At 40.5% G+C, this 14,596-nt stretch overlaps 1 protein-coding gene and 2 long non-coding RNA genes across 7 annotated transcripts in view; 2 read left to right on the forward strand and 1 right to left on the reverse strand.

Annotated features, from left to right (window-relative positions):
• Positions 1–14,596, reverse strand: part of LOC113048375 (arachidonate 5-lipoxygenase) — a 102,777-nt gene that overhangs the window by 10,806 nt on the left and 77,375 nt on the right. For 3 of the 4 annotated variants that reach the window (XM_026210167.1, XM_026210166.1, XM_026210161.1), the window contains 5 exons: positions 7,892–8,090; positions 7,733–7,805; positions 6,108–6,230; positions 5,829–5,935; positions 5,504–5,676 (listed from right to left, as the gene is read on the reverse strand). In XM_026210167.1, the coding sequence (XP_026065952.1) occupies positions 5,504–5,676; positions 5,829–5,935; positions 6,108–6,230; positions 7,733–7,805; positions 7,892–8,090 (675 nt within the window). Of the gene's footprint in view, positions 1–5,503; positions 5,677–5,828; positions 5,936–6,107; positions 6,231–7,732; positions 7,806–7,891; positions 8,091–8,887; positions 9,132–14,596 lie in introns of those variants that run through there. The other variant, XM_026210164.1, reaches the window with a different exon arrangement.
• Positions 10,000–11,445, forward strand: LOC113048381 (uncharacterized). 2 transcript variants are annotated; one of them, XR_003276464.1, is made up of 5 exons: positions 10,000–10,151; positions 10,266–10,394; positions 10,818–10,910; positions 11,068–11,198; positions 11,308–11,445. It is a non-coding gene; the product is annotated as an uncharacterized LOC113048381 (long non-coding RNA). The 2 variants fall into 2 exon arrangements; XR_003276465.1 differs by having other exon boundaries at positions 11,087–11,198.
• LOC113048383 (uncharacterized) lies at positions 11,533–12,818 on the forward strand. Its single transcript, XR_003276467.1, has 3 exons — positions 11,533–11,684; positions 11,783–11,838; positions 12,678–12,818. It is a non-coding gene; the product is annotated as an uncharacterized LOC113048383 (long non-coding RNA).

Raw genomic sequence — 14,596 nt, forward strand, 5'->3', positions numbered from 1 at the left:
ACTTTCTGTTCCAGAAAGGGAGGCTATGGAGAAATATATTTTTGATTCTCTAGCTTTGAAGTTCATCCGCCCTTCCTCTTCTCCTGCGGGGGCAGGGTTCTTTTTTTGTGGGAAAGAAGGACGGATCACTGCGACCTTGTATTGATTACCGGGAACTGAACAACATCACGGTAAAGAATACTTATCCTTTGCCGTTGATGTCTTCGGCCGTCGAGAGGTTGCAGGGAGCGTCAATTTTCACAAAACTGGACTTACGCAATGCGTATCATTTGGTTCGGATCAGGGAGGGGGATGAATGGAAGACCGCTTTTAACACCCCCAGAGGGCACTTTGAAAATTTGGTTATGCCCTGCGGGCTTTCCAACTCCCCAGCGGTCTTCCAGGCACTCGTCAACGACGTGCTGCGAGATATGATTGATCAGTTCATTTATGTCTACCTGGACGACATATTGATTTTTTCTTCTTCTCTCCAGGAACACGTGCAGCACGTCCGACGAGTGCTTCAGAGGTTGCTAGAGAATGGGCTTTTTGTCAAGGCAGAGAAATGCGAGTTTCATGCACAGTCAATTCCATTTCTGAGGTATATCATGTCAACTGAGGGAATACGCATGGATCCCGATAAGGTTAAGGCTGTGGTAGAGTGGCCAAGTCCAGATTCCCGTAAGGCCCTACAGAGGTTTCTGGGGTTCGCTAACTTCTACCGGCATTTTACTCGCAACTTCAGCCAACTAGCCGCACCTCCGCCAAGACTGCGTTCAGGTGGTCAGACACAGCTGAGGCTGTGTTTGCCAAACTGAAGAACCATTTCAATTCAGCCCCTATTCTGATCACCCCTGACCCTACACGTCAGTTCGTGGTGGAGGTCGATGCATCGGAGGTGGGGGTAGGAACCGTTTTATCACAACGTTCTCCCTTAGACAACAAGGTCCACCGCGTATTTTTCATATCGTTTATCTCCTGCAGAACGAAATTACGATATTGGTAACCGAAAATTGTCGGCAGTTAAGATGGTATTGGAGGAATGGCGACATTGACTAGAAGGATCGGGGGTTCCTTTTATAGTATGGACTGACCACAAGGATTAAGAGTACATTAGCACCGCCAAAAGGTTGAACTCCAGGCAGGCTCGATGGGTACTTTTTTTCAGACGTTTTGACTTTACTATATCGTACCGCCTGGGTTCCAAAAATATCAAACCCGATTCTTGACCATTCCGAATGCCCGTCCACTCCTGACTGTATTTTTCCTGAGACATTAGTGGTCTTCACTCTCACATGGGAGATCGAATCGAAGGTCAGAACGGCCTTAGAAGGGGTAACGCCTCCGCCCGGGTGCTCACCGAACCACTTATTTGTGCCGGAGGGATTAAGGTCCAACGTTATCCAGTGGGGACATTGCTCTAATGTAGTACTAGATTTTTAGTCAAGCAACGATTCTGGTGGCCACTTATGGCTCGCGACATTCACAGTTTTGTTTTGGCTTGCTCGGTTTGTGCCACTTCCAATCGGCCCCGATGGGTTACTCCAACCGCTGCCGGTCCCTTCGAGACCCTGGTCCCACATCACTCTAGATTTTATTACCGCCCTCCCAGGGCAACATGGTAGTTTTAACCATGGTGGACCGGTTCTCGAAGGCAGCCCACTTTATCCCCTTGCCCAAATTACCCTCAGCCAAGGAGACAGCGTTGACCTTCGATGACCACGTCTTTCGTTTACATGGCCTCCCGATAGACGTGGGTTCTGACAGGGGACCCCAATTTGTGTCAAAATTTTGGCGAGAATTCTGTAGACTACCGGGAGCGACTGTAAGTCTGTCCTCAGGGTTTCACCCCCAGAGCAATGGTCAAACCGAAAGAGCCAACCAGGATTTGGAAAGGGTGTTGTGATGTTTGGTCTCCAAGAATCCTTCCTCCTGGAGCCAACAATTGTCTATGGTGGAGTACGCCCACAATACCTTACCAGTATCAGCTACGAGCCTATCTCCTTTTGAGTATAGTGTAGGTTACCAGCCACCTAATTTTCCCAGTATGAAATCCGAAGTTGCGGTCCCCTCCGTTCACGCCTTCGTCCAGAGGTGTCACCGCACTTGGACTAGAGCCCGCGAGACTCTACTCCAAGTGGGGGCGCGCACCAAGGCCAAAGCCGATCGCCACCGGTCTAGGCCTCCCGTATACGTTGTGGGTCAAAAAGTGTGGCTTTCTACCAAGAATATTCCTCTCCGTTCCGTAACTAATAAGTTGGCTCCCAAATTTATTGGCCCGTTTACTGTCACCAAGATCATTAGTCCGGTGGCAGTCCGCCTTAAACTCCCTCCTGCGTACAGGAGAATTCATCCCGCCTTTCACGCATACAAAATAAAGCCCGTATTTCATTCTCCCATTAATCCGCCTACCCCAAAGTAGAATTTACAATTTTGGCTATATATGACAATCTTACTGCATTTACGTTTAGCATTTGCCAGCACTTTTAAATTTTCCAAGATGTCAGGCGCTCTGGCTCCCGGTAAACATTTGACTATGGTGGCTGGTGTCTCTATATTCACATTCCGTACAATAGAATCACCAATAACTAGAGCACTTTCATCAGGTTTCTCAGTGGGTTCATGACTGAGTGGAGAACCTGTTTAATGTTTTGATCAGAACAGAAGAGCGGTGTTTTGACTCACGACTATGCTGCCTCACCGTCACCCAGTTGCCCTGCTGCAGGGGCTCTGTTTCTGGAACCGAACAATTTACAGGAATCCCTGAGCTAGACGCATCCAAAGCCGTATCTAGAGCCGTAACATTCTTACTGTCCTCAATTAAAGTTTGGATGCGTGTCTCTAATTCTGAAATCTTCTCTGTCAGCCATGCAGGAATATCATGTCGTTCACTGTTGAGAGCTTCAGTTTAATCCGTCTCTGCTCCAGTATGCGACCGCAAATACTGAAAGCCCAGCGCTAGCTGGAAAGCAAAATACATGGCGTGTTTGCTTAATCTCGGAAATTCGTCTTTTCCACCACTGGAGGACATCATCCAGTCTGCGTGCTTCTAATCAATCCAATTTGACCCTTAAATATCTTGCCGTTTCGGAATCGAATTACACGTCGCTGTCACATCCTCCCATTCCGCAAAGTCTATTTTATTTTATTTTATTATAAATAAATTTATTTTTTTCTATTTATTTTATTTTGTTGGATACTTCCACTTTACATCCGCCTTCACCCATAAATGTACCGCGCTGCACTCGGTGGCGCTGGGTCCCGTGGTACTCCTGCAGGAGTGCAGGTCTGGCTCTTTAAAACTAGACCAATGGAGCCTAATTGAAGAGCTTTCCACAACCCTGAAGCCTACACAAGTGGTGAAAAATACACTACAATTTCCTCTGTGCCACCACTGGTAAAAGGATTGGTCAAGTCAATGCAAGGTATGGATTTTGAAACACCAGGTGCACAAGCGTTCCTTCACACAGCTGCAGAACAGCGACGGAAGAGTGAAGCCACTTTCTTTGACATCACATAACACTGTAATCCTTAGTTCTTCCCTGGATCCAAGGTTTCGTAACCTAAAGTGTAAATATTTCTTCTGAGGACAGCTTCAAAGTTCAAGTCAAAGTCCAAATGAAGGCAGTTAAAATGTCCAGCACCACACAGCACCTGACAGTACACCCCCTGCTCCTGAAAAGGCTCCGGTCTCCTTAACCGAGTCTCTTCTCGATTCCGACACCAGCAGTGAGGAAGAAGCCAAGGAAGTAGAAGATGAGGAGCTCAGCAGGAAAGTCAGGCAGAAGGTTCCTCACGTACTTTTAGGAGAAGTCCATTCCCAAGGGGGGAAATCCGTTAGAGTGGTAGAAGTTGACTGAGGTGAAATATCCCTTTTTGTCAAGATTAGCAAAGTCCTACCTCTGTATACCGAGCACATTCTGCGGCAGGATACATAGCCTCTGAAAAGAGAGCAAGCTTAAGCCCTGATCATTTGGACATGTTGACCTTTTCTCAAATAATGAGTGAATAGTGTTCTGCCTCATTTACCACAGGTAGTCGAATTCCTGTCTATTCAGGTGTGGCAAGTGGGGTGGGGCCGAGGGACGCCAGGGGGCCGGAGCCTGCTGCCATCTGCCGGAACGGGGAGGAGCAGGGAACAGGGGACTCCTGCCGGCTGCCCAAAACTGGAGGAGCCGTTGCTGTCCACCGGGCGGCGGAGGAGTGTCGTGCCGTCCGCCGAGGGCCGTCCAGTGCCACCGCCAGGCACCGCGGAGATCACCCAGTTGGTGGAGGACTGAGCAGCAGTGCGTCTGGGAACCGGATTTTTTTTTCTCTCTCCCTTCTCTCGTCTGTCGCTCCTCCTTCCATCTCCTTTTCTCTCGCCTCTCCTGTCCTACCCCCAGGTTCCTGCAGGTCCCTGTGAGCGGCCCCCCCGGAGGGAAGGGGGGGGGGGAGTAGAGCGCAGTCTCGGGAGTACCCCCCAGCCTGCGAGGGGCGATGGGGGTATGTGGCGAGTGGGGCGGGGCCGAGGGACGTGGGAACAAGGAGTGAGGCCGGCGGAATGATTGGGAAATCAGCGTCACCCGCACCCCACCGCCGGTCTGGAGTCCCACGTAATAGATGGAAGGATATAAAACTGGAGCGACGATAGTGAAGGACAAGAGAGGACCAGGCCTGAGCTTTTAGTTTATGTTTTGCTTTTTATTTGCGCGCGCCAGTCGTCCGTCAGGGGCTGATGCGCTGTTTTGTGCTCATTTTGAAATATTAAAGTTTCATTTGGATTGTCCGCCGGTTCCCGCCTCCTTCTTCCCGATGATTATGGAGTTTATATTAGTACATCAGGCATAAGCTGTTTTGTTTAACATAGTATCGCTTTATTACATTTTTTAATTTTGCATTTATAAGGACCACTACATATTTAAATCCGATGAAAAGCATAGTGTGCAAAGACTTTGTGCAGATTCTGCAGTAACATTCTGATAACTTTGTTTTTTAACAATTAACATTTAAAGCTTTACAAACATGTTCTGTGATCATTTTGTTGGTATATGCTGGGTATATCCCAGGTATATGCTGTGTGTTCACAGGAAAAAAATAATGCAATTTACTGCAATTTTATTCATTCTTTGTAAAAAAAAATATGTTCTGAAAGATTCCTTAAGCTTTGTTCAGGATGTTAAACTACTTTACGAGCCCTAAGGACTGCCATGGTGAAAACATTATTTGAAATCTCCTTGTGAAATTTGCTAGCGTACGTATGGGTTAGTGTTTTGATTGCAGAAGAGTCCGACAAAGGATTACTAACACATAATAAAACACAACTCCAGGTATGTTTTTGATGAGGATATGACAATGCAAAATGGTTAAAATCTCTAAAACATCTATGTTGAATGATTTAGACCCTTCGTTAATAATTAACTTGGGAAAAAATGGGCAAAACTAAAAGTACATGAACCGATTAATCATAAAAATAATTGACTGATTAATCGCTAATAAAAATAACCGTTAATTGCAGCACTAGTTGTTTTGTTTTTCTTCTGACCTTCAATTCCTCCTGTAGTGTGAGACCTCTATTCAGGGATCTTTCCACCATCTCCTGTGTGACTGCAAAGTTGTCTGGAAGATTCATGCACTTACTGATCATCACAGGATTGCAGCCGTTCAAGAACTGATAGCCAAACATTAAGTCATTGTTCCATTTCTGCATCACACGTTCTGTCAAAGGGAATAATAAAGTCAGCTGCCAGTAAGTTTAAGAGTATGTGTGTCTTAGTCTGTTTACATTTACACTCACTCAATAGATGGCTTGTTTTACTATTAGAAAAAAGTGAATAAAAATAAAGAACTAAGGAAGAAACCATTCAAACCTGACACAGTGTTCTTGATTTCCACAAATATTTTTCTGAAATCTTCAATATCAGTCCAAGAGGACTGGAACAATTTCATAAATTCATTAAGACCAAGATTGGCAATCCTGAAAGAGAAGATCGTAACAAGAACAAATCAATGCTCATAATGTCTGGTTCAGCTACACTTGATTCTCCATTTATTTGAAGATATTTCCTAGCAATAGTCACAGGAAATGAATAGCATGCATATCTGCTTGTGATACGTGCAAAGAGATGAACACAAACGGTGTAACCTACGCTTCAATGAAATTCAAAGAGAAATCCACCGTTTTTGCTGTTTCGAACTGAATGTCCAGAGGAAGTTCACTGCTTGTGTTGGCATCGATGCTCAGGGGGAAACCAGTGCGCCACTCCTTCCACCTTCAAGAAACAGCTAAATTAATCTCTCAGTTGTTTGGAGAATTATTGTAGGTGATATGAAAAGTTTTTATTCACCCACAACATAAGGCTTGGTGTAGTGTTAATGTTGTGTATGGTTAAAAATGGTGTACCACCTCTGACAGTAAGGGGCTCTGCTGAAAAAACAGCATATTTTAAAAATAAGCATGAGCCTTAATAGCATTTATTTTTTAAATTTACAGATTAAGATTACAACAGATTAATTCAGACGTGAATATTACGTTTAAAACACATTACGTGCTAAAACATATTGTAAACAGCCTGAATGACGGCACTTACGTGAACATTAATTTTAATGTCTGTATTTATAACAATAACCTTTTTAATATTTGTTTTCAAAAAAAAAATTAACATGTCCACATGGTCCGGAAGAAGATGGGAGAGCAATCTGTTTACAATTAGTCCGGTGGCAGAGAACACCCTTTCTGATGGCACAGACATCAGGGGCACACACAAGTAAGCCTTTGCTGATTTTGCCAATCGGGGGTTTTCCACTATTACATGGGCAAGTGTCCTTGCAGTACTGATTTTATTTATGTGTCTGTGATTTCTGTGTTATAGTCCTTATCAAACAAGACCGCAGATGCAGACATATTATATTAGCATCATCATATTTTAGGAATAATGTCAAAATTATGATATTAAAATCACGTTACATTGCATGAAGTAAAAGTGAATATATTACCAGTATACTAATAAAATAATGAACAAAATAATAAATTAATAAAAAAAAAAAGTATGTGACACCTGTCATTCTTCAAATTTAACACAAAAAACAGCAATAGGCTTACAGATGATTTTTTTAAACTCAAATTGATTTATTTCATGAGACATTAGTTTGTATTAAACAGTTCTGTTTTTTTCCAACATGCGCTCAAATATTTACTTGTTTCTATTTCGTTTTACAAATATTAAACAGGAAAATATAACTGATTCACATGCCGCATGAAAGGAGGCAAATATCTATAAAAAACATTTTTTGTTTGAATTTTATCTTAGAATTGACATAAGCCTGAGGCTCTGTGTTATAATAAAAAGTAACAAAGCTCAAAGCTTATTACTATTAAAACATTACATTAATTTCAAGCATTTATACCATAATTAAAAGCTTGTGAATAATCACATAATCATATTTACTTCAGAAAAATCAACATAAGAGTCATGCAGCTAGCTCGTAATCACGACTCAATACATGGGAAACAGTAAGTTTCTCGCTCAGCACAGTGGACTGCATTATTTTGTTGTGTTTTTGGTTGTTATGTGTACTGCACCCTAATTAAATTGAACCGAACTCTGGCCCATCTCTTCCAACCAACCGCGTCCAAACATGGGGGCGCTGGTGCGAGACCAAACAGTCTTTTGGCTGTGCACATAGAGGCAGGATGGCATGAAGGTGTAAAAAATTAACAAATGATTAAATATCTGTTGAATGTTTACACCGAATAGTAACTGTGGCATCAAACCTGAACATTCGTTGTCTGGATTCCAGCTCCATGTGCCTGATCTCTTTCATATTATCATCCTGAGGTAATCGACCTAATTGTACATGCACAAATACATACATAATTATACACAAACAACAGTATTTGAGACAGGCTTCATTCGGTCGAGATGGGACTCACCCTTTCCATCTCGAAGAACCACTTCCTGTTCATTTGCTATCCAGCGATAGCAGGGGAACTCGAAGAGTTCCCCAGACGGAGTCGTCACATTGATGCATCTGCAGTACCACTGATCATTGAACAAGAATTTCCCCTTCTGAAGTTTCACCAGCACTATGTCTCCAAGGATCTCCTTCACGCTGACGTCGACGGATGCCACCTTTAACAACAGCTTCTGTTAGCCACAACTGAATCACACGGCTTGTGTGCAAACATTAACTGAAGAATCATGTCAGATGAATCCAAAAATACCACCCTAATTATCACTGGATCGGTGATATAAACAAGCATTTAAACTTGATCATCTGACAGAGGGATTTAAATTACTGTTATTAAGCGGACGAGTGAGGAAGTTTTTGGAAGCATTGATTGGGGAAAAACTGGGCAGTGTTGGGGAATAAAGCAATAAGCCATGGTTTACAGTGAATTTATAACAGCTAAGGGGCGCTGTTAATTATTCCATATATATAGCAGGATTTCACAAAATAAAACAAAGCAAATAAAATGTAATGATATTAACAAAAACAGTATTCTTCTACCAAACAATGTATCTAAGGGGCATTGTTAGGAATGAGGAAAATAAACAGAAATGTTACGTTTATATTGTATTGTTCAATACATGACATCCCTTATGAAACAAAAATATATTGCAATATATTGGAAAATAGAATGTAATATATTAGGCATATATTCTTATATATATTTATTTTTCTCCAATATATTGCAATATATTGAAAGCGGCAATCATTTGTATATTTTGCAATGTATGTTATAATATATGTATCATCAATATATTATTAAATATATTTAAATATATACAATTTTAGAAAATAAAAAGGGAAAATAATATATTACAATATATCACAATATATTTTAAGAAATATATTGGTAAATATATTTTCCTTTCGTAAGGGATAGCTGTTTCCACTGAATGTTTAAGGGGAAAACTATTCTTACCGATCCTCTTGCAAAGCTGTCAAAGAAGGATTTGTCCAGTAGAGTCTGGTCAGTGCATCTCTCTGAGCCCACCAGCGTCAGGTAAATGTAATCATTCGTTCCAGCAAACTCCTGATTGCCAGTAGTGACAGACACCGTGTATGTGAACATCCTGCTCATATGTGAACACAAGTACAACAGACTAGTTAGTGATGATGATGTCCCGAAAACGAACGAATCGTTCTATTTAAGCGGTTCTTTTTAGCGAACCGGAAGAACCAGTTCACCAATTCGGACTGAAACGTTTGAAACCGTTCGCGTCTCCAGTAAACTCTAATCCACAAATTACTTCAATTATTCACCTTTTAACGTGGCCGACGCCCTCTGGTTGAAACCAATATCCCGGAGTAATTAATTAACTCAAACGGTAAGCTGAGTGAACTGCTTGAATCGGTTGACGAAAAGCATCGTATCCAAGTATTTTATTAAACACCATATAGTGTGATGATATACATATATTGTATTGTATTTAGTTCGTTTTTTAAAAGATGAATCTGTGCACTTTGTTATGTTGAAGATTCGGTTAAAGGGATTTGTCATGGATGTTGGACCATATTTAAAACTGTTTAATAAGGGATACCCTGCTAACACACGACGTAACAGTTACGTAACGTACTGGTAATTTTTGGTAATTCCATGACTTACCAATTGACAACGTAACTACGACGTCGCATGCCCGTAATTTTATTACCATCACATTACCAACTCACAACGTCGTCAGTACGTCCTTCCAACGTGACCAGATAACCAAGAACGTCCCAGATAGGTCCTCTATTGGTAATATATTGGTAACTTCATGACTTACTGGCAACGTAACTACAACGTCGTATGCACGTAATATCATTACCATATATTTTTTTACGTTCTTTATATGCTCTCTGAGTATAGAGCCATTTAAAAAGTGTAATTAAACTTCAGACTCAAGATTAAACGTTCCTTAAAGATAAAATATGTTTCTTTTCACCAAGTCAGAATATGGACATGCTTTTAATATATAGTGACGTGACATCCACAACTGACGCACCGCGCGCACAGTATTGACAAGAAAAGAGTTGTGAAACTTTCTATCTAGTAAGGAGTTATGAACGTGAAATAGTGACACAGACTGGCTACACCATCTCATCTGCAGCAGAGATTGTTATGTATGTTGTATCAGAAGGACAGCGCGTTTGTTTGACGCACTTTTCACTTCAACTGTGTCTGACAGGAGAATTAGCTTTCTGAAGTGAGTTTTACAATTTATAATAAATAAGTTGGTTGATAAAATGTATAAAACAAAGTAAAAACAAAAGTCTAACGTCGCTAAAACCTTTTTTTATTATTTTATTGTTTTTATTAGCCTTCTAGCCGTTGAGTTACCATGGCAACCGCGTACACATCAGCTGCTGGAGAGGAGAGGACTCGTCTGACATTTTCTCTGTTTCTCGTCAGTTATACCAAAGAAAAGGCCAACAACTGCGACAGATTTGTTAAGTAACACGTTAATATCATCCACAGTCTACTTTAAGTACTTTTTGTTAATATTTATACCTCTGTGATTATGGTATTTTTCCTGAAATGTCTGCTATCAAGTATTACGCTAGCATAGAAACATAATTAACGTTATAGCATATTAGATTTGAGCCCTTATTAATGAAAATTTGGCCTTTTAATTACATCTTATGCGTAAAGGATCGGTTTTGATCGTTTTGTAAATGTTTTTGATGGTAATTTGTCAATAGATAAATTAAAGTAAAGTTAAGCTAATTAATTTAACCTAAAAATCTGCACTGTAGAGTCTATCAGTGACGTCACTCGCGGTCTAAAATGGGCTGAAACTATTTCAAACCACTGTTTCAAGCTTGTTCTGATTTATCATTGTAAACAAATATTGATAAAAAAAATTGTACAGTGATTTCAGGAGTGTCTTAAAAACCCTCTAAAACAGAGGAGAAGTTCCAAGAAAATGTCTAACGGGAGCTGCTGACAGAGATAGAAAACACAGGTGATGCTACAAAGCTTATTAAATAACTTCATATTTATTTTTTACAATATATCATCATGCATCTGTAAAATCTAAACATGTGAATTCTGGTATCTAAAGATTTTTGTATGTTTTCCATATTGCTATTTTTCTTTTCTGCATTTCCCCTATTCTCTAGTTTGTTTATTTCTAATAAGGAGCTGGAGGCCGTGAAGAAACAGATCCACGATATCGTGGAGAAGCAGGCCCAGCTGAGCGAGTGGAGAGCTGTGCTGGAAATATTCAGGGGTTGATGCTCATAAGTCCAGGGTAAGTATACAGCTAACCCTACTACCACCTCTAATCTGTGTAGTTCTCTGCAAAGGCCCGGTGTACCCAGGATGCGATCTTCCCAGATGTCCTTCACCCTATTTCATAGTGTAAGACATGATCCAGGCCCTGGGCGACGACCTCTCTCCATCCGCCGCCTCCGGTCTTCAGGATCTCCACCAGAACCCGATTCGCTCCACTTCGCGAGACAGAACAAAACGCTGTGATCATCAGAGACTCCATCATCCGGCACGTTCGTGCTATGTTAGCTGAAGGTAAAGTCCACACTGACTACTTCCCTGGTGCTCATGTTCTTGATATTTCTGCACAGATTCCCGTGATCCTGAAGAGTGAGGTGGGCATCAGAGCGGACGGAGACGCTGAAGAGGGACTTCAGGAGCCTGATTGAGACGGTGCGCAGCATATCGCCTGCATGATGATAATCGTGTCAGGACCACTTCCCACATATAGATGAGGACATGAAAGGTTCAGCAGACTTTTTGCTTTAAACGAATGGTTATAGTCATGCTGTAAAGAACAGAAACTGCTTTTTGTTAATAATTGGAATCTTTTCTGGGAGCTAGGCTTTTTAGATCTCCTGTTGGACAACATCTCCAGGACACTTCGCTCCATATGACTAGTAAGCCAATTCTCAAATAACTGTTATGATGAATTTTGTTCTACACGCTCAAATAGAAGTACTACTACAATAAAGATTGTGTTTGTTCCAGTGTTAATTTTGACAGGCATTTTTGATTTAGCATTAGTCTAAACTCCACCAAACTACTGCTATAAGCATGATCCCCGTCAGACTGGTCGTGGCGGGGGTGTTGCAACAATATATAGTGATATTCTCAATGTTACCCAGAAAACAGGATACAGGTTTAACTCTTTCGAAATACTTCTGCTTAATTTTAGACTGTCAGACATGCAAAAGAAATCTAATGTATCTCTTGCTCTGGCTACTAGGGGTGTGATGAGACACTTATCCCACAAGATGAGACGAAACACGAGACTGGGTTCATGAGAGCGAGACGATATATATATATATTTTTTTTTAAGAAATCCTCAATGATAAAATAAATATTTTAAAAATACATTTTTCTCTACTCCTTTTTCGTAGTACATACGTTTTCACATCAATTTATTAAACATAAAAAAAAAAACATATTTAGGGCCCTAATTTTTTCCCCAGCATATTATTTTTTATTATTATTGTTAACAAATTCTGTATTTTAGCATGTCTAACTATTTGAATGCATAACACAACTTAATTTATTCATTTTATTTTTTCTTAAAGGTAGCCTTACTGACATAGATATAATACCTCAAAGTGTAATTACTGACCACTTCCTTGTATCGTGCATGCTGCATATTAGTGATATTAACTATATTTCCAAAATGAGCATTATGAGTTTAAGAGCCTTACATTACATTTATAACAATCATTGTTAATGTTTGAATTGTATTTCAGGGTAGTTTGTGAAAAGAGATAATCAAGAGAAGTCAGTTCCAGATCCACCCTCCACACCAGACCTCTCTCTCACGAGGATTGCTGTCTACTAGCATATTGTGTTCTTCAGCTCTTCAGACTTCGGTGGATGCAGATATTACTCAGGGACATGAACACTAGAATATTGCAAGAATAGAGAAAGTAAGAATTACTTAAGATTTTAGAATTTAATGTTAATTGCTTAAACATATACAGTATTGTTCAAAATAATAGCAGTACAATGTGACTAACCAGAATAATCAAGGTTTTTAGTATATTTTTTATTGCTACGTGGCAAACAAGTTACCAGTAGGTTCAGTAGATTGTCAGAAAACAAACAAGACCCAGCATTCATGATATGCACGCTCTTAAGGCTGTGCAATTGGGCAATTAGTTGAAAGGGGTGTGTTCAAAAAAATAGCAGTGTCTACCTTTGACTGTACAAACTCAAAACTATTTTGTACAAACATTTTTTTTTTCTGGGATTTAGCAATCCTGTGAATCACTAAACTAATATTTAGTTGTATGACCACAGTTTTTTAAAACTGCTTGACATCTGTGTGGCATGGAGTCAACCAACTTGTGGCACCTCTCAGCTGTTATTCCACTCCATGATTCTTTAACAACATTCCACAATTCATTCACATTTCTTGGTTTTGCTTCAGAAACAGCATTTTTGATATCACCCCACAAGTTCTCAATTGGACATTAACATTAACATCTCCATAACATTAATTTTGTTGGTTTGGAACCAAGACTTTGCCCGTTTACTAGTGTGTTTTGGGTCATTGTCTTGTTGAAACAACCATTTCAAGGGCATGTCCTCTTCAGCATAGGGCAACATGACCTCTTCAAGTATTTTAACATATGCAAACTGATCCATGATCCCTGGTATGCGATAAATAGGCCCAACACCATAGTAGGAGAAACATGCCCATATCATGATGCTTGCACCTCCATGCTTCACTGTCTTCACTGTGTACTGTGGCTTGAATTCAGAGTTTGGGGGTCGTCTCACAAACTGCCTGTGGCCCTTGGACCCAAAAAGAACAATTTTACTCTCATCAGTCCACAAAATGTTCCTCCATTTCTCTTTAGGCCAGTTGATGTGTTCTTTGGCAAATTGTAACCTCTTCTGCACATGCCTTTTTTTAACAGAGGGACTTTGCGGGGGATTCTTGAAAATAGATTAGCTTCACACAGACGTCTTCTAACTGTCACAGTACTTACAGGTAACTCCAGACTGTCTTTGATCATCCTGGAGGTGATCATTGGCTGAGCCTTTGCCATTCTGGTTATTCTTCTATCCATTTTGATGGTTGTCTTCCGTTTTCTTCCACGTCTCTCTGGTTTTGCTCTCCATTTTAAGGCATTGGAGATCATTTTAGCTGAACAGCCTATCATTTTTTGCACCTCTTTATAGGTTTTCCCCTCTCTAATCAACTTTTTAATCAAAGTACGCTGTTCTTCTGAACAATGTCTTGAACGACCCATTTTCCTCAGCTTTCAAATGCATGTTCAACAAGTGTTGGCTTCATCCTTAAATAGGGGCCACCTGATTCACACCTGTTTCTTCACAAAATTGATGACCTCAGTGATTGAATGCCACACTGCTATTTTTTTGAACACACCCGTTTTAACTAATTCAACTAATTGCCCAACGACAATTCGCCACGACGAAACTTTGGTCACCAGATTACGTCGCAGTTACGTAACAGTTACGTAATGTTGTTAGCAGGGACACTAAATACTATTTATTCTATTAGAATTTCCACTACTGGAATGTAACAGTGGAAAATTTGAGGTAAGTTAGCCATAGCTCATTAAGTGATCAACATTTAGCTAGCTAACCTTCTACATATTAACAGAACTTTTATATACACTTAAAGCCATATCTTATAAATGT

This window comes from Carassius auratus, chromosome 29, assembly GCF_003368295.1.
Source record: "Carassius auratus strain Wakin chromosome 29, ASM336829v1, whole genome shotgun sequence".
Taxonomy (NCBI): Eukaryota; Metazoa; Chordata; class Actinopteri; order Cypriniformes; family Cyprinidae; genus Carassius; species Carassius auratus.